General features: G+C 34.8%; 1 protein-coding gene across 1 annotated transcript; it reads right to left on the bottom strand.

Annotated features, from left to right (window-relative positions):
- Positions 1-659: 659 nt before the first annotated feature.
- LOC101261222 (uncharacterized) lies at positions 660-18,206 on the bottom strand. The gene is made up of 5 exons (XM_069297099.1): positions 17,985-18,206; positions 17,728-17,891; positions 17,568-17,648; positions 1,178-1,301; positions 660-1,086 (listed from the first exon to the last, which is right to left on the bottom strand). The coding sequence occupies exons 1-5, from the start codon at positions 18,105-18,107 to the stop codon at positions 1,039-1,041; spliced, it is 540 nt and encodes a 179-aa protein (XP_069153200.1). The 5' UTR covers positions 18,108-18,206; the 3' UTR covers positions 660-1,038.
- Positions 18,207-23,183: the final 4,977 nt, after the last annotated feature.

The raw sequence follows: 23,183 nt of genomic DNA, 5'->3' as shown, positions 1-23,183 counted from the left end.
CTATAGGGTATAGTCGAGTGAAGCATTGGTTTAATGGTGTTGTGAATCCATGCTACTAATAAAGAGTTAATAGTCCACCAATCTTCAAGATCCAAAGATTATTCATTCAACTTTTTATTGTTCCATGTCATAAGAAGAAATCATCTTCCTTTGATTAACCTTCTCTTTTGTCTTCGATCATGATCACACAATGTAGGGTTTTCTATATCCATATTGGTGTAACTCTGATACCATGATAAAATCAAGGACAAAGAACAAAAACAAATGAGGGAACAGTTACTGGGAGAATTTTCATGCGTCTTTTCTCATTAATTGAAATGGTCTAGTGTTGTTTCACATAAACAATGTAATTCTAGCTTTATCAACATTATTCTCATCTACCTAGTTTTTGAGTTATATACACCACTTTGTAAAGATTTTCTTACACCATCAATGTATTTCTCATACTAAAACATTGCCTTTTTAAGGGTATGAATTAATGTCTGTAGTAAGGGTTACCTAGAGCTGCTTTTTGAGTGATCTGTTGTTGTAAATCTTTTTTACAGACAACAGTGAATAACGTTTACACTCGGTAGAGTATATCAGATCTCAGTTGTTTTCCAACAGGCAACATCGTTTTACCCTCCAAATAAAGGGGGAAACGGAAAAACCAGAGAAAATCAAAGAAAACAAAATTTGCTTAAGATAAAAATAACTTCATCATATCCTCACCCCCAAAGCTGTGTTTCTACTTGAAGACACCATTTCCTTAGTTATCAACCATGTAATCATAATATGGCACATTTAAATTACCTCACGTTACAGCAGACAATTGAAAAAAAGAACTTGTATTTTCTTTGGTGACGGGGGGGTGAGGGGTGGAGCAACTCCCGTCACTAAAACTTTCCCAAGTCGAAATCTCTTACAGCTGTAGAGATACATTACATCTTCGCTCAAGTAGGATGCTACTTGTACGGCCATTTTGCTAAACCCTTTGGTATTTGTTTCCTCAACAGGAAACCGATCCAAAGAATATCTCAGACCAATGAAAAGGAATCCTCACTGTCCAGTATTACGGGATTGCAATCTCTTCCTCTCCAATTCAAGCTGAATGGAGAAACCAGGATGAATGAATTCAAGTGACCACAAAAAAAGGATTAGTTTTTCTTTGATTTAAGAATATACACAAGTATCTTACCACTTTCCGCACTCTTTCATTAGCAGCAGGAGTGCCTCCAGCAACAGATTCAGGAAGGTATGGACTGCTAACACGCACCTCATTCATCACAACTATCACAGTCTTGTCCCAGCGCACAGGCAACCTGGTTACATGAACAGTGACATCAAATTTCACATAAAATATCCTAGTCACCAAAACTGGGATCCTACATATACGCAGCATAGTTTACATATTCGTACAAAAACACAGGAGACTGATACTGCAAGTCCTTTATATATAGTTTTCTTGATAGGTACTTCAGTAATATCCTTGGAAGTCCCAACCCCAAACCACTCAGCCACCCCGAAGGGTTAATATGTACTTATTATCATTCCTCCATATTGTTTCAAACAAAAGAACATAAATTGTAAATAAAATTTTGGATATTGGCTAGACAAGGACAGAAACCCATATCAATCACCTCGTAGGATGAATAAATACTAACTCTATGGGTTGCTACGATCTATGTATCATGTGAAACCTATTCTCAACTGTTATCCTTGTATCAGCTTAAGCTTCCCTTTATATCTCATTTTTGGTCAGTGGAATTCCACTAATAAAATTTAAGAGGGTCAAATGTCAACTTCCTTATAGCTGAATCAGCAAGCATATACATGATCCAGAAGATTTAATTTAGCCACTAAATGTCTATAATTGCCATCAGAATTTAAAACAAACACTTCTATAACGAGAAACACCAAAATGAATCAACAATTGATTTGTCTTCAGCCAAATAATATCCTCACTTTCTTTTCTCTATCAAAAAATATATGTCAACTTCTTAAGTTGTCATGGAATATTCGCAGATCAATTAATTTACTATTTTAGTCCCAGAAAGCCAAATGTTATTCTCATGCAAACAAGTGACCCGTGTTTTTCTTACAACTCAACCCAGAGAACTCACACCTAGACACCACTTAGTTACAAGCTCAAACTACTTCAGCCAACACAAATGGACAAAGTTCAGTGCCACAACCACAGCTTCTTCGCTCCCTACTACTGCCACTCTGGAGCACCCCTAGTAAACATCTGATATAAGCTCACTTCATCACAACAAATAAAAAAGAGAGAAGAGGAATCAATCCATAGATATTACCTATGTCATTGTAGTTGTAAGGTGAATGCTTTCTTTTTTGCCATTTTCCATCTATACCATAATCTCAAACAGTAAATTCAACTACAGCCAGCTGGCACCAGTATAGTGTGGGGTGGGGTGGCGGGTGACTGTTAACTAGGTTAAGTATGTTGGACCTATCAAGATTTAGGCCTAATTTAGCCTACGACTTAATGACCTTCTCCTTCTTTCAACAGTTATTATGGAACTTCTAACGCAGGTAGCTCAAGATTTTTCCCTACCCTGCTCAGCAGAAGAAAAAAAATCCCTAGCACTTGGGCAAAAAAGGTGGAGGTTTTATTGATTCCAGGATGTGCAAATTTTGAGTGTCAGAAGACATTTGAATAAATGGCTGGATGAAATTGCAGGCCTTAAGCCTTAAAATATGGGAACAGCAGTGACAAAATTTGCTTCTTCCGGAACTAGCTATTTTTATCTTTTCTGAGATTTCAAGCTGATAAATTGAGAGTTATCATATCTGATAGTGCGAACAATAAGTATGAAAAGAAGGAAGAGGAGATCAAAAAAGATATTGGAAGGTCACCAGCACTTAGAAGAATTAAACACCAAACATATTTCTTTATTTGCAATTTGAAGAAGCTACCACATTTCCTAGGACTCAAACATAAACAAATAAAAAATTGCTCACTGCAATGAAGAAATAAGGTGGAGCCAAAGATCCAAGAATCCAGTGGCTGAAGCGGGAAGATAAAAATACTGTCCCCATGATCTTATAATTGTCTTTTTGGGATATCTTGAAAGAGGATATTACAAAGGCTATACAGGAATTCTATGCTAGACAGAAGACTGAGAAGAGCTTTAATGCTACTTTTGTAGCACTCATTCCCTAGAAAGCCAATGATGCAGAACTAAAAGACTTCAAGCCAATAAGTCTGACTACTGGAGTTTATAAAGTGATAACAAAATCACTGGCAGATTGGTTGAAAAGGGTGATTGATAAGCTTGTCAACAAAAACCAAATGACCTTTATTACAGAAAGACAAATAAAATGGATGCTGCTCTCATTGCAAGTGAATGTGTCGACTCCAGGTTGAAAGGGAACACCTCTTGGGTAATGTGCAAGTTGGACATTTAAAAAACAAATGATCATGTAAATTGGGGTTTCCTACTGAACACCTTGAGACAAATGAGTTCTGGAGAAAGATGGGTGCGAATTGGGATGGATAAAATTTTGCAGAAGCATGGTGCGATTCTCCATTTTTGTAAATGGAGAACCCGTGCGCTTTCTCTTTAAGTAGGGACTTCGATTGGGTGATCCTAAATCACCCTTTTTGTTTATCCAAGTGATGGAGGGATTTGATAGTTTGAAAAGGATTGGTACTCAGAACAGGTGGATCATAGGTTTACAGATTAGTGGAAACAATGGTGATATTAAGAGATCTTCCATCTACTTGATGCAGATGACATAGTGATATTAGATTCATCAAACTAATTTTATTGTTTTTGAAGCTTTTGTAGGTTAAAAAGTTAATTGGAGAAAGAGCAGTTCATATCCTATCAGGGATGTGACAAACATCCAGAAGCTAGCAGATATTTTGGGTCGCAAAGTGGAAAAATTACCCACATGCTGAAAAAGGGTAAAAAAAATTTTTAGCTTGGGTGAAAGATGGTTAAAGAGATGACACAAATCTGGCAGTTACTTATCTTGTTGGTTGTGTGCTTTTGTTCTTCTCAATAAAGAATGTCACTTCATTCGTCCAGGGACTTTCAACATGGTAAGCGGGCAGAAGGTTAGCCTTGCAATTCCAAAATTGACTAGTATCTATAACGGCCTAAATAACATCTCATCTTCATCACAACTTGATCAAATTAACATCCGCTTATCCATTCTCTTTGTTTATGGTTGGCTTGCTCATTATTTCAAGACTCAATCACGCCTAATGTTCAAAAGTTCTTTCGAATTGACTATTAGACTTGATGGCAAAAGACTCGTGAAAATTTCCTTGACAATTTAGTCAATGTTGTTGGACCAATTGTTGTTGCATGTTTAGAGGGCTCTAATCAAGTGTGCAAAGGATGAAGTCCTTAATTCTGAGAGATTTCAAGCAATGGGAAACCTCAAGACGAGAATGAGAGTAGCATCGGGGATCGCTGTTAGCGAGAATAAAAACATGTCCAAGCAACCTAAGAGATACTAATTCACCATAAAGATCTTAATCACCTCTTTGATAAGACATGGACATGCATGGCCTCCATATTATTAAGGACTTCATCTACACACACAAAAAATGTGTGACAACAATTGGTCCAACAACATTTACTAAAGTCTGCAAGTAATTGTCAAGAAAATTTCCACGAGTCTTCTTCCACCAAGTTTGATAGTCTGTTCAAAATAACTTTATATGGCGTGATTGAAGGAAAAGTTGCTCGTAACGCAGATCGACCCATCATGCGATCCTAAAAAAACAAGTCCTTTTGTCCAAAGAGACATGACAAATGTCATTCCTCATGATACCGAGGATGTCTTGATAAAATCCAAATAAATGACTTAAGCGATGTGGATGATATGGCTCGATGACAAATGATTATTTACATCTAAGAGAAGATAGTTGAAGCAAATACTCATGGAGTGACTTGACTTTAACTTTAGCTCACTATCATTATCCATATAACAGTAAGGGTGCGTCATATCCATCATGATAGAGGTCAAGAACCAGTTCTCCCCCATGGATACAGTTTCTCACGTCACTCTTCTAAGTACCTTGCACCACCCTCTCTGAAGTATACCACCATAGTGGGAACATAGGACCCATTGGCGCATGCGTAATGAGTCTTGAAATAATGAGAGAGTTTCATAAACAAAGTGAATGGTGAAACAAACTTTAATTTGATCAAATTGTGATGAAGATTAGATCTTATTTAGCCTGTTGTAGATACTAGTTAATGAAGATATTGCAGTGGTGACCTTCCGCCCACTTGCCATCCTACTTGTCATCTTGAAAGACCCTAGACGAATGAAGTGACCTTCCTTATTGGGAACGAAAGCTCACAACCAACACGATAAGAAAACTGACATATTTGTATCATCTCTTTTATCATGTTCCACCCCAAGCTTAGAATATACTCCTCAAGCATGTGACCATCTTGTTACATAAGGAAAGCCCTTGCTATGATTAAGGCGAGCATAATTATTTTCTGTCTCAGGAGCACGTCCATACCTTAGAGGTTTATTACACCAAAATTTTATCCACTTGCCAAATAATATTTCTTGGTTACCACCCCGAAGATCATGAGGTTGCAAACAAATATTCACAAGTTTGAGAAACATAGCTTGTGCTCTTTTCATCTAAACCTATAAGTTCCATAGCCTCATGCACCACTTTCTCATAAAAGTATCTCAAGTTGGTAAGCCTCTAAGAGTATGTAAATCCCATAGAGAAATAGATAATTCCCTGATAGAGGTAAGAAAGTGTGTCCATTTTGGGGCACCAAGCTTCATAAAATGCTTGCAAAATATCTAAATTACGGTCGTAAGTAAAAAGCGACACAAAAACATTATAAATTTGTGTTGTGCCCAAGATCTCTTAGCTCCTACCAATATATTTTTAGTACAGTCCCAATACCCTAGAATATGGCAATACTCTCCTTAGACCGTCATTGCATCTTCCCAGTGTATCTCTCCTTGAATTATGCAACGACCTAAGCTCGAAAGTGGAGTAGCAGTGTTAGCATGGTATAATCTGGCACTTAGAGGGACCATAACATGAACGACTAAATAGAATTGCGTGTTTGCACCAAAGTCCAACTCGCCATAGAAGATGGGTTCTTTAAGGAAGACCACAAACTCACATACCGACCAACAAGTGAAGTAGTCAAGAATCTAGCTTACCCCACCACACCTTGAAATTTAACTACAAGATACCTAAGTTTGGTGGAGGGGGTGTAGTGACTAAATCAATGTTGTGAATGGTGAGCGTCTTTCACCTTTCCACACTGAGGGGAGACAACATACAAAAGGCGACCCATGGCGAGCTAATGGCGACAAAAATGGCGCCACCTTTTTTATTTAAATATTTTAAAAAGATTTAAATTAACAATATTAGTCAAAATTAGGGTCTTTTTTTTTCTATTTTCAAAATTTGTTGTTGCGCGACTCTTCTTCCCCTCGCGATCTCTTCTCCCCGACTCCTCTTCCCCTTGCGATCTCTTCTATTGTCAAAATTTGTCGGTCGCGTTCTTCTCCTGTTCTCCATCATCTTCGAGTTGCTGCTGCACTGAGGACCTGAGGTATACCTCTTTTTTTTCTTCTTTTGATCTTTTCAGTTCTTCTTCTTCAGTTCTTCTTGAGTAGTTCTTTTTTTTTTCCTTCATCAGTCAGCAGTATGACAACTTTGGTTTTTTCCTCTGTTCTCTTTTCTATTCACTGCTTTGTGCTTACTGCTAGTCTGCTACTGCGGACTGCCTATAAATTTTTTAAAAAAAGTCTTTCCTAATTATTTATTCATTTGTCCATGAAGGCATAAACATTGAATTGATTGAATTCAATAATCAATGCGGATGCTAGCAAAAATTGAGAGATATTGGATGGAATTATGGTACTCAAGGAGCAACAAAAAGATTCGATTAATTGCAACTTTTGTGGGAGTACTTTTAATGGTGGAATAACTCGACACAAGCAACATTTAGTGGTGGTTTCAGGAATGTTAAACAATGTACCGCTTGTCCGTCGAAGATTAGAGTAGAAGGGCTTATATGCAAAATAATATCGCTAATAATCCAAAATTTCAAGTGAGGCAGCCGGAAGAATATATTGATATTGATGATCTTGATGAAATGGATGATTATGCGGAAATTATGCCTCCCTCCAAAACTCAAAAGATATCTTCTTAGTGGAGGTGCATCATCCACCGCATGGAATGTGACGAAATGCCTTATGAATCTCTATTTTTCGTAGAAATCAACACAAAAAGGAGGCTTTGAAAAAGAAGGAAGAATTGATGAAACAAAGAAAATTGTAAGAGAGCATGCGGTAAGTGCTTTTGCAATTTGGATGTATGATGTGGGGCTCCCTTTTAATTGCGTCAGTCACAAATCATTAGATAAATTTATTGAGGCGGTAGGACAACATGGCCCCAGAATGAAGCCTCCTACATTCCATGAAGTTAGAGTCACTCACCTAAAAAAAGAGGTGGAGAAAGTAGAAAAAATTGTTGATGAGCATAAAGTGCAATGAACAAAGTTAGGATGTTCCATTATGATGGACAAATGAACGGTACGAAATGGTAAAATGATCATCAATATTTTGGTGAATTCTCCACTCGGTAATGTATTTCTTGGTTCTGTTAATGCTAGCAATGAATCTACCGATTCCACCAAAATGTACAAGTTATTTGAAAGCACTATTAAAAAAATTGGACCGGAACAAATTGTCACTGATAATGCTAGTGAAAATGCTAAAGCGGGAAGTATGATGATGCGTGCGTACCCACACATTTTGGACTCCATGTGCCGCTCGTTGCATTAACTTGATATTAAGTGACATTCAAGGTTAAGCCATATGCTTCCGGTAATATCACTCTCATATCGACCTATCCTTTAACTTACGTTATAGTCAATATATTAGCTACTAATTAGTATAATATAATCTTTCTGTAACAGTTTTTAAGAAGGCCATCAGAATTCATTTTTACATTAGTCAAAGGCCACTATTGTTACACTTGATGAGAAAATTCACCAGGGAAAGAAATTTGGTGAAGCCGGCCAAGACAAGATCTGCAACGACTTTCTTAATTTTGAGAGCTATGTACATACAAAGAAAAAACTTGAGAACTTTAGTTCTCTCAACCGAATGGAATTCAAGTAAATTTGCAAAGAAAACTTTGGGAAAAGAAGTTGTCAATCTTATTATTTCTGTCCACTTTTGGAATGATGTTGTTCGGGCACTTACAATTTGTGGCCCTTTGACAAAAGTGCTTCGTTTGGTGGATAGGGAAAAAAATCCACCAATGGGTTATATTTATGAAGCAGTGGATAGAGCCAAAGAAGCTATTGCACAGGGTTTTCTTGGAGTTAAGAAGCAATATGAGAAAGTGTTTGAAATTATTGATGCAAGGTGTCAGACCAACTCCATCGGCCTTTGCATGCCGCATGCCATGTTTTGAACCCAAGATTATATTATAAAGCTCAAAAAGAGGGAACTATACTAAATACTCTGTGGACCGAGTATTACGCATGTGTTGAGAAGTTGGTCCATGATACAACAATACAAGATTCACTAGTCGCTGAGCTTCCTAGGTACAAAATGGCGGATGGACTATTTGGTTGTGGTCCGGCTAAAAGAGCTAGAGACACAAGGTCACCGGGTAAGTGGGTTGATTTAGATCTTACTTAAATTCTTTGACTTATTTATACTCAATAACCTTTAAATTTATTTTATTATAGTTGAATGTGGTCACTATTTGGTAGTGAAATACCAAACTTGCAAAAGTTTGCCATGAAAGTATTAAGCCTAACTTGTAGCTTATCCGGATGTGAGCGAAATTGGAGTGTGTTTGAACACGCAAGTAAAAAATTTATACCCTAATTTCCATATTATATTATTATCAATATCGATTACTTAATATCAAAATACTTATGCACAGATTCATTCCAAAAAGAGGAATAGGCTTGCACTATCGCGTCTCAATGATCTAGTGTACATTAAGTACAATAGAACATTGAAACGCCGTTATGATGCTCGTGATCTTATTGATCTAATTCGCTTGGATAACATTGATGATTCAAATGAATGGTTAGTTGGATGCCCTGAAGATCAAGATGATGAACTAGTGTATAAGGATGATGATCATACTTGGGGTAGTGTTGCTACGGCAATTGGAGCAAATGAGAGTATCTATCATCTTAGGGGACTTTCTTCAAGATCAAGAGCACTTGACAAGGACAAAGGAGTAGAAGCTACATCTACAAGTTCAACTTCAAGTAAGACTCGGACACTAATTGATGAAGAATACAAGGAGGAAGAAGATGAAGAGCAATATAATGATGTAGATATAATAATGTAGAGGATGTTGATCTTCAAGAGTTGGATAGTTTTGAAGAAGAATAGACTTTTAAAGTTTTAGTATTGTATTTTGAATTATTTGGTCTTTAATGTTTTAGACTTTTTAGTATCTACTATTGGTTTTTGAATTGAATACTTGCTAATATGTGTTATTGCTATTAAGATTTTGGATATTTATATATGCAATTAAATATTTTTAGTTTTTGATATTAATTGGCACCTTGATTCAAAAAGGCAAGCGCCTCGCCGCTCGCCTCGCCTCGTGGCGAGGCAGACCCTTATCGCCTTTAGTCGCCTCTCGTCGTCCAAAACACTAGACTGAATATTACTATCTCTTGAAACGGTTAAGGATTGAAGCAGTCATTAGGAATGAAAATCCGGCATACAATGACAGACACAAATATCTTGACAAGTGAACTCTTTACCATTCTTAGGATACGGACAAATATCCATCCCTTTGCGATTTAAGATTATTACCTAAAAGCGGGATGAGTATCCATCCTTTTGCACCATAATATTACCTTAAAGTTTACCTTACTTAGGGCAGGAACGAGCATCCATCCCTTTGCACCTTAAGAATACAATCAAATTTACCTTTCTTAGAGGTAGGAAGAGTCCATCCCTTTGCACCTTAAGATTGACTTTTTATGGATTTCTCCTAAAATTGATCGATAAACTCTCATGCCTTAAAGTGGACAAAATTTGTCCATTTGCATCTTATGCTGTAGTATTAAATATCTTATAAAGCCTTTGCAATCTCAAGACGGGGACGATAAATACATCCCTTCACATCTTAAGATTTCATTCTTGTATTATGATAAAACTTTCCATGGTATGACATCCATAATATAATTATTATTTCCATTGGCTTGCAAGAAAGGAAAAATACACAAAAAATTAAAAACTCAAAGGCTCAAAGAGTAGTCATCAAGAACGTTAAAGATGTGTGCCCCTCCAAGAAATCAGTGCGAAAGTATGATGGTATATATCCTATTAACCTATTTATAGAGACCCAAAAACAACTACCACAACTAGCCTCCAATTCAAATCAGATTTCTACAATTTGACTCCTTTAAAATGTAAAAACCTGTGTAATGTCTTGTGTTGTACACATTCCTAATACTGATGAGTCTCTTAATTTCATATGGAAAAGAAAGCTAGGCGGTGAAGTTACCTAGCCATAAGACAATTTGAGGGAGCCATGCATAATGAATTAATTCGCTATTAATCTTACATGGATCAAAAGTGCCACAAAGATATCAAATGAACATGTAATGCAAGTCATATATATTCTTAGTTAATATAGAACGCATTGATATGTAATGGTTTAATATTCACAAACAAGTAGGCTATTAAGGACACTCAACCTAATACTTTAAGCCTATTTACAAATAATTTAGACATTCCGACAAGTCTTGAAGTGGGGCCCATTTGGGGATGATGAAATTTTATTGAAATTAAATTCCAAAAAAATTGAATTACATAAATCAAAATATATAATCCAAATAAATATTTGAATCAATATAACTGGATTAATTATTTAAGTCCACAAACTACGGATTTAATGAAAGTCCAATTTCATTGATAGTCTATTGATTTGGGCTACAAATGATGAGCCCATTATGCTAAACCCAAGATGCATCTTAAAGGCCTAATTTCGTGTTGCGTGTCAAATGACATGGCACGCCACATCACACGAAAAGCCAATAGGGTCATGCCACATGTCAAAATGACACAACATGCCTAGTCAAGTCGAAGGCCTACAAGAATGTGCCATGTGTGCACAAGCGATATGTTCCAACCAATCAAATATTGTCACGTCACTTAAATTTGTTTGGCCAAAAGAAACATGTTTTCATCACAACTCCTCAATTCTACAATTATAAATAGGGGCTCTCATAATTCAAATTATCCACTAGAATTCTAACAAGAAGCCAAAAAGAACTCGAGGATCAAATGTAGGAGAGTTCCCCACAAGCTACTAGCATTCAAGACTCGAGCATTTCTCAACATGTTCTACAATCAAGATTCATGATTCAAGCTCAAAGACCCTTGAATTCAAATACGAATCACAAAAAAATATACAATCATTCATCTACAAGTTTTAAAGATGAAGTATCAACATCAAGATCAAAGACCCTTGAAATAAAAAACAAGCACAAGTTAATCAGGATTCAAAATCAAGCTCAAAGGCTCTTGAATTCGAATACAAATTAATAACAAGTCCACCAAATACAATAAGGCTCTTGAAGACTTACATGATTCATAGAGACTGTACATTTTAAATCAAATAGTTTGATTATTGCGATATTTTTCAGTCTTGATTGTTGTTTTCTCGACACATAATTGATTGTCTATAGTGATGTTTACCATTCTCCTAGCATTTCCACATATTTTGGCTCAAAATGATTACATGCCTCCACTATTTCCACTAGCTTTTGATTTCACCCAAGAACAATCTACTACCCCATATTAGTGTTCGATCTACTTCAATTCCCTAAATTTATTATTTTTCCGTGTTGTACAATAGGTTTGTCGGTCAAGTTTTTTTTTTTTGGGATGAAGTCAGAAGAATGTCCTTAACAAAGCATCAAGCAGATGCACAGATTACAAAAGAAAGAAAAAGCAGCCCCCAAGAAGGCCAAATGAACTATCTAAACAGCTAACAACAGAGATCTATGGAGCTGATAAATGCTAGGTAAGAATCAACAGTAAGTACATGAGAGATATTAAACCAACCAAAAAGAGTAATCAAAGATCTTGCTTTAAAGGTATAGATGGGAGTTGGGGTGCCATCAAAACATCTTTTGTTCCTCTTCGTCCATAAGCACCACAAAATACAGGCTGGAACCAAAGAGCAGATCCGGTTGATGGACTTCTCAACTTTCCAAGAACTCCAACACACAAAGGCCTCTCTCAATGCTCTTGGCATGACCCAAATGAGTCCAAAAAGTGAGAAGAACATGTTCCATAGGCCTGTAGCAACTGTGCAATGAAGGAACAAGTGATTAATAGATTTTGAGTTGCACAAGCACATGTAGCATTTGTTGACTATTTGGAATTTCCTCCTCATGAGATTATTATGAGTCAAGCACGAGTCTTTTAGAGTAATCCAACTGAAACAAATGACCTTAGGTGGCAACTTGGTTCTCCAGATTAATTTCCATGGCTATCCATCAATTAAGGTCTTCTTGGAGCTTTTTTGAAGGTATCATGCTTTAACTGAGAAGGATTCGTCCCTGCTATGTCTCCAGATAAGTTTGTCCCTACGTTGACTGTTGATTGCACTAGTCTGAATGGTGGCCATAAGGCTAAAAACCTCTTCCACACATTGTTGGTCAAGTTTTCATTTAACTTGACTTTTCATTTCTATGTAAGCAAACTTAACAACTTCTCTTTTCTTTAGTGTTCAATCCTTTGACATTCCGACATGCCCTAAGATCTCCAAAAAATACCATCTTTGTTTGATTGATAGTATTATTTGTTTCTTACCCCCGGAGCTATTGTTTCGGTTATAACGGTACATAAGGACATCCTTTGAATAATGCAGCAGGTATCATAACTAATCCAATAGCTCTAAAAGCATGAGCCTATTTATCAATAAAAATGACCAAAAATACTTGTTTTTCAAAAAACTTTAGCAAATGTGAATCACATGGAGAGTTCGATCCTAGCTCAAGATGGTGCCTTACTGCATCACATGAAGACGCTCTTACACGTTCATGGTGGTGCTTCAAGATTCCAAATGTACTACATTGTATTCGAACTTCATTAGCTCCCTAAATCTCCTTTTTCTTTGTGTTCACAAACCTATATAAATTGTATTTCTTTTTTTTTCCCTTGCATATTTCTTCTATATTATTCAAATAAGGGATGTGCTTCCTCTTCAAAGTCTCCAAATTGTACTCCTTGTTTGTTCAAGAGTTGATGTGGTACTTATGGTCTCGCTATTGAGGTATTCAGTTCATGTAATTCATGCATCTATTCATGAACTGTTTCAAGATCAAGTCATGTGACAATTTTCGATGCTGGTTGTATGAACTGATTTTCTTCACCTTACTCTAGTTCCAATTGTACCACCTGAAATTATCCAATTATTTTCTACTTAACTCAGACCTCCATGCCTGCAGTTGAGCATATGTGTTCTAATTGACCTGCTACGATTTTTAAATCAATTCAGTCAACCAACTCAGTAGTATCCTTAGAGATCTTGCTCCTAATACCTTGTGATTTTGATCAAGAAATGTCTTTTTTTGACATTGACCCCTTGATTTTATTCTCTGTACTAATAACAAGTTTTAAGTTATCTTTCTTAAGGAGCAAGAAAAGAGTAAATATACTAGCTGGTTTGGCCACAACAAACCAAGACCATGGTAACCTTCGTAAAGAAAGCGTCAGGACAACATCCAAAGAAGACCTTTGGGTTCTTATGTAAGGGGCAAGGAGGAGCACATATTAATGACGGCCACAACTTAAGCCTCTAGTGGCTAAGAGAAAGCGTGCAACACCTTGTATAGATCGGGCGAAGCTTAAAAAAGCAAGCCCCTATAACAAGAAAGCCATTACATGCTATCATGGCTAGTAAAAGAAGATGGATGATATTGTACATAAGATGTACTCTTTTGAGGGATGATCAATCCCTCTTTTTTTAGGTACTGGGCAACAATAAAGGCCATGAGAACCACATTTTGATGTGAATTCTATGGTAGAGAACATTGCCATAATTGGGCGATGAAAGACTAATTATTGTGAAAGAGAGGGTCCACTAATAGAGTTAGGCAGGCAGGCAATACTTGTTATTAGGTTAGAGAAAGGCACGGTCTATAAGCAATGTTGAAAAATAGCCATTAGGAAAATCCTAAACCCCAAAATGTTGAAAAATGACTATCAAAGTTGCCATGTGACTTCAAAGTAACAAAACAAATTTGTACTTTCTTCAACATCTCTTTCATTAAAGATGCTCCTGCTGCATACATGAAAACCTTTTGTTGCAATTTGCTTGAGTTAAACAAGTCATCATGAACCTAAACCTAGCAAAAACACTCCACTTTAAATGGCATCTTGGACCCAATTTAACCTTCGAGCATAAAGAGGAGAATAATGTGCTATTGGAACCAAGACGACGTAAGATTTGATTGTAAAAGCCATTTTTTCTGCACAGTCCAGACCAAAAAACTCATCTTTATCATTCATAAATGATGCCAAACTTATATTATGTTACCATGTCATCCACTTCCCAACCAAAACAATTTCTCCTTATATTCAAAACTCAAATATCAAATTATTTCCACTCCTCAAAAAAGCAACAACAAAATTTATACCCTTTTATTTAAGGCTCAAATTAATTCCCGACCCAATCATTTCTTAAATGTAAATAAATTCTAGATTTCTCCTCAATGTAAAATTCCAATTTTCTATCTAGCTTTTCTACTTAAAATGTCCAACTAATTTTACACAGACCGTTACCTAACTGAAATAATCCTCCTCCATCTTAACCCAAAATTGAGTATCCAAAACTCATATAGGCAAATTCCCAGGTGGTTAAAGCATGCACCATTCATATAAATTTTTGCACAATCTTGCATTTCATGTGTTCTTAGTCTTTATCTTCTACACATTTCCAATCCCTACAATATGAAACCAATCACCTACATAACTATCATATGATGTTGAAGTTGAATTTAACCCTACTTTAATAAAACGCTTCTCTTTGAATGGGAGCCTTGGAGAAACGGAAAGTTTTCTCAATGACCTATAGGTCACGGGATCAAGTCGTAGAAGTAGCCACTAATGCTAGCATTAGGGTGCGACCCTTCCATGATTTAGCATGTTTTTTGCACTATGCTGCCCATAAAAAGTTTTTCTTCCTCTCCATAGCCCATACAACATATATGAGCTACTTCCTGGATCTCTTAGCTCAAAGGACTTCTCTACAACTAAAAAGAACCAATGAGCTACCTCTAATGTCTACAAACTCAAGAGGATTTTACCCAAAGAATCTTACTCCCATCATAAACCCCAAGTGATGGACTTCGAAACTAAGAAGCAGGGGAAGAAGAAGACTTCGTATAATCGATCGAGGATCAAATGGGGTTGTTTGACCCCTGCCCAAGCCTGAAAGATAAATGAGAAGTTTATGGCAACGGGGGCTTGGGGGAGTAGTGGAGATGCGAACAACATGTGGGATAAGACATCCAGTTTCATCAGGGAAGCAACAAGAGAGGTGATAAGGGTTACGAAGGGCAACTTTTGTGGTCATCCAGTGGATTGGATGGAATGGGATGTACAAGACAAATGAAAGCAAAGAAGGCTTCTTATGCAAAATTGGTGGAGAGAAGATGAGGAGGAGAGTCGGACGAACATGGTAAGGTATAAGGCGATGAAAAAGGACATGAAGTTAGCAACTCCATTGGCAAAAATCGACAACTTTCAACGCATGGATGATGAGTTAAGAGACAAAAGTGGGGATAAGAAGTTGTGCAGGTTCATCAAGGTGAGAGAGAGGAAGGTTGAGACTTGGATCAAATGAAGTACATCAAAGATGAGAACGGTAAAGTGCTAACGAAAGATGCACACATTAGACGAAGATGATTGGCATACTTCAATAGATCGTGTTGGGTAATTTAGAGAACTTAGAGAGCCAGCGAGATTTTGAATACTATCAAGCATTTTCTCCCTTCCCTTTGACAAAGCAAGGCTCTAGTCTGGACCATTTATTTATTTATTTATTTTTGAAACTGGCAAGGTTGTATTCTTCAGCATTAAGGGCATGCTGGCCAACACGAAAAAGTGTCAATTACAAACTTCCTATCAAATGTACAATATGATTTTTATCTACTGTACACAACTGTCTACACCAAAAAAGTAGATATACTATACATTTCCATTTGACCCTGTGTATGGAAGTGGATCTATTGTCGAAACATATATTGTTCCTTTCCTTCCAAACTGACCAACATATACATGATGGTATTAACCTCCACCATCTCTTCTGGCTCTTAGTACCTCCTCTCCTTACCCACCTCTTCAACACGTTTGATGTACATTCCAGCATAGTCCAATTCCGATTTGAGATGCTAAGGAACAAATTCCAGATTTAAGCAGTGTAGTTACAGTGCAAGAAGAGGTGGTTGTTGGTTTCACTTGTCAAATTGCAAAAAAAACACCTAGAGACTAGCTGTCTATTTATTTGTTTCATTATCTGTATTAATTCTGTTTACTCACTTCAAATTGAGTATCTATTTCCCTCCCTTTCTTGCTAGGATTGGAAATCCTATATTTTTTATATTATTTTTGTGCTAGCACCGTCTTATCTTTCGATTCTACTACTACTTATGTTTCATTACATTGGGTATCTATACTAGTTTACTCTCAATAGTTTACTTTCTTCATTGTTTTGTAATGTTGCGTTTCTTCCAGACTTATTCTGAGCTGACGGTCTACCAAAAACATTTTGTGTACACCTCGCCCGACCCCACTTGGGACTATATTGGGTATGTTGTTGTAATATTATTACTTGAGTGGCAAGTCAAGAAATTCAAATGCAATCAACACAACTCTTACGTTGGTAAAATCAATGTCACGTTAATGTGACTTTTTTGCCTTCATCCTATAGTTGAAAATTACCTCACATTGAACTTACCAGGGAGTCATTTGGAAAGTAAGCTATTGTCTTTAACTTTTGGGGTGATGAATGATTAACCTATGGCAGACAGAGCCTGAGACTCTTTATTAGGAACTTAGACTACCTATATGTTGGAAACAACAATAAGAAAAGACTGCCTATAAGTTGGCAAAGGCAACCCCTTAGAAATAAGCCAATTCATCATTGTAAGAACGTAGTATTTTGGAACTAATACCACATCTTTTGCATCAACAAGGCGAGTGCATAAAGGAAAGGGAGTAAAGGTATAGGAATTTGTCAAAGGGGATGTAGACATTCTTATTTCTGCACCATCTATTGGATAAAGAGAACCAGAACATGCCTGGTTGACATTTAATAGTAATCATATTACATAATAGGGAACCAAATACATTTGATGTTGATTAAATCCAATCATTGAATAAAATTCCATCTTGACAAGTGAGGTTTTTCTAGTGGCAAGAATACTCTACTTCCAGCGCAGGCATCGGTAGTTCGAGTCACTAAGAAACCAAAGTGGGAAATAAAGCAAATAAGGTAGAAGCTTAACTTGTTTACTTCTAAGATTCAATAAGTATAAGAAGACACATACGTTTTAGACAAAGCATCAAATATATTCTGAGCTTCAGCGGTGACCCCAATTCCAAATCTCTCAGCATCTATCTCTGCTTGTCTGCAAAATTTAATCAAACACACCACCCATTAAATTCCAACTCAAATCTTTACAAATTCATGAATAATCTAACAAGAACCTTAAAGCAGAATCTTCTCTGGATTGAAGACTACTGAGATCAAGATAACATTTACTGGTATCAAGTGGGTCTTGGTTTTGACCAAGAAAACTGAACTCTTTTATATAGTTAGCTTTCAATAGCCTTATGTCTCTCTTAGGCCCTGATGCAGAAACCCCTTCTTGTAATTTCAAACAAACAGTCAAGGAAATCTCAAGAACCAAAAAGAAAAAAAAATCAAATTAAGAGATAAAATTGCAGAAAAAATCAAGGATATGAAGAACGAGGATGTTGGAGGGTTTGTCATAGGCGATAACTTGAGCTTCAAACTCGTCACCTAAAGTAGTCTTGATGGATAAAGCGCATCCAATTGCGAACTCTTCGTTGTTGTAAGCTTCCATGGGAGCAGCAGGGCACGCTGCAGCTGAGATGAAAGAAGAACAAAAAAGTACACTGCAATTTTTGGTTTAGTAAAAGGGGATTTGTTGCGGAGAGAAAAATGACTTAAAAGCCCAAAATCATAACAAATAGACACCATAGCCCAAATTACAAAAATAGTTATAGTCTAGAGAAAATTTTCAAACGGGAACTTACATAATATATTTGCTGCTTATTTTTCTACTTATCACTTTTAATATATTTATAATACATATATTATAAAGAACAATTTATTATTCATATATAATACAAGTTTTACTAATAGATAATACATTTATTACACATTTTAATACACTTATAATACAATGTATCAATTACTTACCAAACAAACATAATATATGTAAAAAAATGGTAATAATACATAAATATTGCATAAATAATTCACTTTTAATACATATTGCAAATTAACACAGTACTGCAATAAATTATAATAAATAAAAAGTTCCCTAAAATCCGTAATTATTTATTAAAAATATTCATCCAAGTAATTTTTCTATTTTTTCAAATATTTATTGAAAATATCAATATTTTGGTTTGTTATAATGCTTACTGTATACATTTAATTTGAAAGAATACAAGTTTTTAATAATAGAATGAAGAGAATCACGAGAGAAAAAATATTCAAAAAAGGTAAAAAAATTTCCTTTAGTTTTTTGTCCTTACTTGTTTGAACTTTTTTAAATACGATTTTATCGTAAATGTATCCGGATGAACTTCTTTAAATATGATTTTGTGTGTCATTATTTTAAAATGTAATTGAAATATAAATTGTGAGTGATATTGAAATACAAAATGAGCCAAACAAAATGCAAATCTATTTTAATAATGCAAATAGTATGAATACGTATATAATGAATACATATGTAAATTGTATTTTGGTTATTTAGAATTGAAAATGAATACAAAATTAAATTTAAATACAAATTATTTGGTATACAAAGTGATATTGAAAATACAAAATGTGCAGAATAAAATACAAATATAAACTGTATTTTGGTAATTTAGAATTGAAAATGAATACGAAATAAAATATAAATATAAAACTTGATGGTATATTAGGATGAATACAAAATTAAATATAAATACAAACTACATGATGTACAAAGTGATATTGTAAATACAAAATAAGTAAAATATGATAAAAACATTATTATACATATACAATTAGGATGAATACCTAAATAATGAATACATAAATAAAATATATTTTGGTTATTTGGAATTAAGAATGAATGGACAATTAAGAACTTCAATCCGACAAGTGATTCATCAAGTTCCATGAATTCAAGAAGAGTCTTTTTGGAACAATTCATAGAATGTCGACGTCGGAGATCTGGAACCCGACATGGTAACCGCCCGAGTCTGATAAACATAGAAGTTGTAGATGTAGGAAAGGGAAAAATTAGATATTATACCCCAATTTGCACGAAGAATTGTCAGATGTTGTAATCGTACAAGTCAAAGAAATTTCTTAACAAGTATTGGGGATAAACAAAGGTGGAAACAATGGAGAGATTTATGGTAAAAAAAACCTAGAGGTAGAATATTAGAATGCGGGGTCTTTTTTTCTTTTTTTCTTTTTACTTTTAAATGGTAGTAGAGTCAAACTAGGTAACTGTAACATCTGCAATTAGAAAGAACTAGAATGAAGTGTAAGATATGGAAATAATTAATTTTGGAGAGTGTAAGGAAACCTTCAAAGTTTTAAGTAAGTTCAAATGAGTTTTTGGTTATTTTCAAACGATCATAACTTCTAGCTCACGATGAGTTCATAAAGTTTTTCAAAAGTCTTTTACAAATATTTTAACTTATTTTAAGACTTCATTTTCAAATTTAAGCAAAGAGTTTAGATTTGAAGTTTTTTCTTTAAAGAAGTATATGGGGATTTTGTATTCCCAAAAAGATTTAAAATATTTTCACATTTAAATAAGAATGGGGACTGCTATTTTCAAAGAGTCTTCGAGCTAGTTTTTAGAAAAAAGAGTAATTGCTTTCTAAATGAAACAAGAGAGGAAACTGAGATTTTCAAGATAGCATTTGAGCTAAGTTTTTGAGAACTAAGCTCAAATCACATAAGAAATATGTCTTTTTTTTTACGTAAGTGCTAGTATATTTTGAGAGTGGAGTTGAGCACCGATATAGAAGAGAGTTCAAATAATTCCCAGCCCTAATAAATCATGTAGTCACCAAGTATAGAAAAGGGTCATACTTTTTAGATGAACCTTTTTCACAATATACTAGTGAATCCATTAGGAAGTTCAGGTCTTATACCTTTGGCCGGTTATATGACGTGTTCGCAGCGTGAGGTAAAGTGTTGTATCACTATAACTCTTAAGTAATGGTTGTCGTTAGTGAAACTCCCACAACAATAATTACATGGTTCCTCAAGGGGTTTGCTTAGTAGGACTGGGGGTATGTGAGTTCATTCGTGCATTGCACAAGTAGACTTGGAGAGAAATCATAGTATGTATTTTATTATGATTATGAATTCACATCAGTTTATTATGTATTTTTATATACATCTCAGAGTTATTTGTATGCAAGTATCCTTGCATACACACAGAGTTGAAAACCATGTTTTAATAAGTTTTTCTTTATAATGCACATGTATTTAAATTGCCTTATAAGTCTAGAAATTTGATATATTGCCACATTTCATTTACCGTTGCAATAGACTATCCTACCGTAGCCATAGGTCTAATGTGACGGTTAAGGCAACCTCTAACACAGATCGCGTAGCAATAGATCTGTTGTTACATTTATGTGTGACAGTTCCTATAACTATAGGCTAAGATAGACCAATTGCTACGGTTTTTACTTTATTTACTTGCCAACAGTTAGTGTTGTATTGGTAGAGTTATGAGCCGCGGGAAAAGAGGTTTATGCATCAGTTCTTTTGAGGCTATGACTACAATTGTTCTTTCCTTTCAACAAAGCATTTTATTTTGTTGCAACGGTTTTATAGGGTAATGCAACAAACTTAAACAATTATAAAAATGTTGATCAATGACTATTGCAACGGTTATTACATAGTACTGCAACGATTCTTATTACATTCTGCAACAATTATTATTAAGATATTGCAATGTATATATATTATGGGTACACTTCCACAAATAGTATATTATTGAGCTATTTCAGTAATTTTATAACATAAAATACACATGAATTATTCACGAGAAGAAATGTTCATTACCAAAATTATAATTCAAGATCCACAATTCTAATATCAGTATAGCAAAATATACAAAATACCTTTTTACCATTCAAAAAAAGGTGAAACACATGCATCATACAGTTTTCGGTCTTCAAAATAAAAGATTTCTAGAATATCAATAAAGCTAACATCAACAATTCAGCTCCTATGTCAAGTTTTCACTTCTACTTTCATCACCTTCATCGATTTCATCACCTACATACAATTAGGAAAAATATAAATAATTTAGCAATTTTTTTGCAAAAGCTTAATGGATTCACAATAGTCATATGTATTACAAAGTTATTACTTAGGAACTCTAAGTTAAACACTTAGCAATATTAGACAAAAACAAAAAAAAGATTCAAGCTTTCTGCAAATTCAACTCAATATACTCGTCGAACAACGAAACAACAAAAAAGTTTAATGTTTCAAGAAACTCATTCAAAATTCACCTATCACAGTAAAATAAAAAAGAAAAATGTATAAAAAAAATGCAATATATTGTTTCTTCCTAAGTTAAAATCAGTATTCCGAAAGCTTAAAATCCATAGGTCAATTCACTCCCAAGTAAGATAAAACACTTTAGTTCCTCTCCAAGCTAAAAACCAACGGATATTAGTAAAAAAAAACAATACAAGATTCAATTTATAAACTTGTCGAATAACAGAACAACTAAAAGATACAATCTTTCAAGAAACCCATTTAAAATTCACCAACCACTATAATCTAAAATGCAATGAATTGGTTCTTCCAATGTTAAACACTTAAGAATTTCAGGGAAAAAAAGATTCTAGCTTTCCACAAATTCAACTCATAAAAACTCATCGAATAACAAAACAACAAAAAGGTTCAATATTTCAATAAACTCATTCTGAATTCACCAACCACTATAAATTAAAAAATGAAAAAGTAATCCAAAATGCAATAAATTGCTTCTTCCTGCGTTAAAATCAATATCTTGGAAGATCAAAATCTGTAAACCAATTCACTCACAAAAAAGAAAAAGCAATTCACTACCTCTCCAAGCTAAACACTTTGAAATTACAAAGTTATGGTAAAGTCATATATATCTAAGACATACATATATAAACTCAAATAACATTAAACTATTTGGAGTATGGACTAATATAAAAAGTTTATTCATTGCTGCCATATATGCTTAATATCTATTGAATAGTGGGCCTTTGACACATACAACCCCCTGCCCAATTGGGCCTAGAAATTCATTTGTCATCTTCTCTTGAACAAGATTTGACTACAAGCACACATCAAACATCCATTATTATCAGTTTCAATTTTAAGAAGTGGAAACAAAGTTCAATTCCATTTATCGCAATTTTCTTTCACAGCCAAACAACATACTTCACCACACCCTCCATATTACCATCAACTATAAAAATGAATAAGAACAACAAGAAAAAAGAGTCGCAATAGAAAAATAAACAAAGTCTGAATAGAGAAAGTAAATAGAGTTGTAAGAGAAACAAAAGAAGAAGAAGAAAAAGAAGAAGAAAGAATCAAAACAAAAATGCAGACTTCAACACCGTCACATTTTCATAGTACTTCAGCTTCAATAAGCTCCACAAACTTTAGCACATTCAGAAATAAGCTCCACAGACTTTAGAACATTCACATTAAATACGCTAGACTTCACATTTGAACACTCTAAGTTTACTAAAAAAATCAGGTGTGTACTTATCTTTCACCAAAAATAGTTTCATTTCATTTATCGCAATTTTCATCCACAGCCAAACAAGATACTTCATCAAATACTCCACATTACCATCAATAAAAAAATGAACAAGAACAAGAAGAAAAAAAAGTCACAATAGAAATATAA

This window comes from Solanum lycopersicum, chromosome 4 (genome assembly GCF_036512215.1).
Source record: "Solanum lycopersicum chromosome 4, SLM_r2.1".
Classification (NCBI taxonomy): Eukaryota; Viridiplantae; Streptophyta; class Magnoliopsida; order Solanales; family Solanaceae; genus Solanum; species Solanum lycopersicum.
Note: the sequence above shows the minus strand (reverse complement) of the source record. Positions and strands in the feature narration are given on the sequence as shown.

Coding starts and splice junctions, on each gene's coding strand:
- LOC101261222 (XM_069297099.1), bottom strand. CDS start 18,107: ATGGAAGCTTACAACAACGAAGAGTTCGCAATTGGATGCGCTTTATCC. Junction 17,649..17,727: donor AGAGAAGATTCTGCTTTAAG/GTTCTTGTTAGA, acceptor TAAATTTTGCAG/ACAAGCAGAGATAGATGCTG. Junction 1,087..1,177: donor ATGAAAGAGTGCGGAAAGTG/GTAAGATACTTG, acceptor TTCTCCATTCAG/CTTGAATTGGAGAGGAAGAG.